General features: G+C 70.9%; 1 protein-coding gene across 1 annotated transcript in view; it reads left to right on the top strand.

Annotated features, from left to right (window-relative positions):
• Positions 1–697: 697 nt before the first annotated feature.
• The window catches only part of ONECUT3 (one cut homeobox 3), a 23,589-nt gene continuing 20,527 nt past the window's right edge, over positions 698–3,759 (top strand). The window contains exon 1 of the mRNA XM_050910656.1: positions 698–1,727. Coding sequence (XP_050766613.1) covers positions 698–1,727 — 1,030 coding nt within the window. The remainder of the gene's footprint in view (positions 1,728–3,759) is intronic.

The raw sequence follows: 3,759 nt of genomic DNA, 5'->3' as shown, positions 1-3,759 counted from the left end.
GCTGCGGGGGGGGGACGACGACGACACCCGGTACTGGGAGGGTCACCCCGCTGCGGAGCTCACCCCGGTGCGGGGAGGGTCACCTCGGCGTGGGGGGGGGTCACCCCGGCGGGGGTTGGGGGTGCGGGCGCGGTGCGGCCCCGCCGGGTGCCGGGTGCTGCCGGCTGCGCTCCGCGCTCCCCCCGTCTATGTGTCCCCCCCCTCCCACTCCGCACCGGGAGAGGTGGGGGGGGGGGGCGCGGCGGGGCTCGGTTCGGCGGGGGGGGGGGGGCGGGGCGGGGCGGCGCTGACGTCACGCCGCGGCCCAGAGCGAGGCTGCCGGGAGCCGGCGGCCGAGGCGCGCCGCAGCCGCCCCGAGCGCACGCACCGCGCCCCGCTCCGCTCCGCACCGCACCGAGCTCCGCTCCGCGCTCCGCGCCCGGCCGCAGCCCCCGCACCGCAGCGCACCGAGGCGGGCTGGGGCGGGCGGGCGCGGCGCATGATGCTGGCCTGACCGCGGGGCGCGGGAGATCGATCCCCGAGCGCGGAGTCTGAATTAATCCGGGCAGCCGGCGCGGGGAAAGGGGGGGGGGGGGGGGCGGCGGTGGAGGAGGAGGAGGAGGAGGAGGAGGAGGAGGCGGCGGCGGGGGGGGGGGGGGGGTTGGGGAGGAAGGCAGCGAGCGAGCGGGCGAGGCAGCGGCAGAGCCCGGCGGCCACCATGGAGCTGGCGATGGAGAACCTGGGCAGCCTGCACGGAGTCCCGCACTCGCAGCCCGCCGAGCTGCTGAGCCCGGCGCACGGGCGGCAGGGCTCACACCGCAACCTGGTGCCGCACGGCCGGCCCGCCATGGTCTCGGGTATGGCCTCCATCCTGGAGGGGGGCGATTACCGCGCCGAGCACAGCCTGGCCGCCCCGCTGCACCCCGCCATGAGCATGTCCTGCGAGTCACCCTCCGGTATGAGCCTGAGCAGCACCTACACCACGCTGACCCCCCTGCAGCACCTGCCGCCCATCTCCACCGTCTCGGAGAAGTTCCACCACCCGCACCATCACCACCACCACCACCACCCGCACCAGCGCCTGGCCGGCAACGTGAGCGGCAGCTTCACCCTCATGCGCGACGAGAGGAGCCTGGCCTCCATGGGCAACCTCTACAGCCACTACCCCAAGGACATGCCGGCCATGGGGCAGCCCCTCTCGCCGCTGCCCAACGGGCTGGGCAGCCTGCACAACGCCCAGCAGCCGCTGGCCCCTTACGGTCCCGGGGGCCACTTGCCCAACGAGAAGATGCTCTCGCCCAACGGCTTCGACTCGCACGCCGCGATGCTGTCCCGGGGCGAGGAGCACCTGGCGAGGGGACTGGCGGCACCCAGCTCGGCCATGATGCCACCTCTCAACGGGATGCACCCACACGGCCACCCGCACGCCCAGCCCGGCGGTTCCCTCCTGGGCGAACGGGAGCGTCAGGCCTCGGCTACCGGCTCCCAGCCCGGTGGCTCCGGGCAAGTGGAGGAGATCAACACGAAGGAGGTGGCTCAGCGGATCACGGCCGAGCTGAAGCGTTACAGCATCCCGCAAGCGATCTTCGCGCAGAGGATCTTGTGCCGCTCCCAGGGGACCCTCTCGGACCTGCTGCGGAACCCCAAGCCCTGGAGTAAGCTCAAGTCCGGCCGGGAGACTTTCCGGAGGATGTGGAAATGGTTGCAGGAGCCGGAATTTCAGAGGATGTCGGCGCTCAGGCTGGCAGGTAGGGCACGGCACGGTCTGCTGCCGCGGCCGCCCGCCCCACACCTCCGGGCGGGTGGGTGAGGGGATGTTGCGAACACGCGTGGGGATCCCTCGCTCGCGGGGTGCCATCGCGAGCTGGGGCTGGGCCGGCTGTTACCGAGCCGATTGGAAGCCTTTAGAAGAAAGGGAAGGAAATTATGTTTAAGGCGAATTATATTTAAGGCGAACCCCCCCTCCCCGGGCCTGCTCCTGCCAGTGGGAAATGAGGGGTCCCGGGTGGCGGGAGCCGGGAGCTGCCCGGCGCTCCCCGCCGCCCCTTCGGCCGCCTCTAGCCCCGGCGGTGATATCCCGCTCGGTCCCGCCCGCCGAACCGGCCCCTTGTCCCCCGGGCGGCCCCCGGAGAGCCGCTGGCAGCCCCCGGCCCACGCTCCCTGCCGCCCGTGGGTGCGGGCTGAGCCGCGGCCCCGGGGCCGCTGGTGGAGCTCCTTCGCGGGCGGTTTGGCCCCGCCGCTCGGTACCGGAGCCGCGCTCTGGGGAAGCTCCGATCCGTCCCGACGCTGCCCCATCGCTCCCCGCCGGGAGCCCGGCTGTGGGGCCGGGGATCGGGCGGAGAGAGGCGGGCAGCGCCGGGGCTGCGCTCCGCTCCCTCCGGGGCACCGGCTGCCCTCGGGGAGAAGGAGAGACCCCCGCCCCGTGCCCCCGGTTCCCGGCCTGGGAGGGGGGGGGGGGCGGCTGCTGGCCCGCAGCACCGCGGGTGCGGAGCGCGGCGCGGCGGCAGCGCCGTTCCCTGCGGCCGCCCCCGGCGGGGCTTGTTCGGCCTCAGGCCGGTGCTGGGCCGAGGGTTTGCTGGAGAAACGCGGTTTTTCTGCGCGGCCGCGTTGTGGCTGCGGAAAGGTGGGGGGGGGGGGGGGCGGGGGTCGCGGCTCCGCCCTCCGCGCTCCTCCGCGCTGCGCGGAGCCGCCGCGGGGGAAAGGCCGAGGGGTGGCAGAGGGGTCAGCGGCGAGCGGGGACGTGCCCGGCCCGACCCGCCACCCCCCCACCCCCCCCCGGCACCCGGAGCCGCTCCGGCCCTTCCTTCCCCCGGCTCCTCCGCGCCGTCCCCGGCAGAGCCGCGCCGGGGCTCCGCGGGGCCAAGCGGGGGTAGCCGTGGGGTAAAAAACACGCGTGTGTGATATATATATATTTTTTTTTTTTTAAAGAAATCCGAGCTCCCCGTGCCCGAGTCCGGCCGCCGGGCGCTCGGCACGGTGAGGAGCCCGCCGTTATTTATGGAGGAGAGCAGCGTTCATATGTATTTAGTGTAATTCAGTTGCTCTTTAATTAGGGCAGGGTAGTGGCATCTTTTAGTTCCAGTCGATGCCCTATTGAAAAGCAGTTAATAGAATGCAAATTGTTCCTGGCTTTACAAGGTTCTGGTAAATAAAGATTTAAACACTGCCGCGATCGGCCGTTTAATGCCCCCGTTGTTCGGGCTAACTGAGCAGGCTGGTTTCTGACTTGCCAAAATTTGAAATAATAACCACGATGGTGATGATAAAAATGCGGCCCCGGCTGGGGGAGGCTCGGGGGGGTCCCTGCCCGCCGGCCCGGCTCCGGCTCTGTCCCCGCTGCCATCGCTCCGCTCCTCCCGCGGCGTCGGGGGAGGTTTATTCTCCCCAAAATGGTTTTTATTCCCCAGCGCCGAGTTTCCCTCGGCCCCAGGGGTGCCTTGGAGGCATTATTTACGGAAATTAACCCCCAAATTTCCTGGGGACGGGATTTAATTCTTTGCTTTCTGCGAAGACTGGGGAAAAAAAAAAAAAAAACAAACCACAAACAAAAACCAAACCAAACACCAAACCAACAAACCACCCCGCCATGAATTCACCCGCGTTGAACCCCGGTTCCCCGGGCGGGCCCGGGCCGCGGCCGCCCCACGCCGCCCCGAGCAGCCCGTGGAGGGGGATCGACCGGGCCCGGACCCCGGGCGGGGGGGAGCCGCCCCGACCTCCCCGCAGCCTCCCCCGGCCCGGTCGCTTTGTTCCCGGCCCCGGGCCCCGCTGCCGCCCCGC

This window comes from Gymnogyps californianus, chromosome 24 (assembly GCF_018139145.2).
Source record: "Gymnogyps californianus isolate 813 chromosome 24, ASM1813914v2, whole genome shotgun sequence".
Lineage (NCBI taxonomy): Eukaryota > Metazoa > Chordata > Aves > Accipitriformes > Cathartidae > Gymnogyps > Gymnogyps californianus.
Note: the sequence above shows the minus strand (reverse complement) of the source record. Positions and strands in the feature narration are given on the sequence as shown.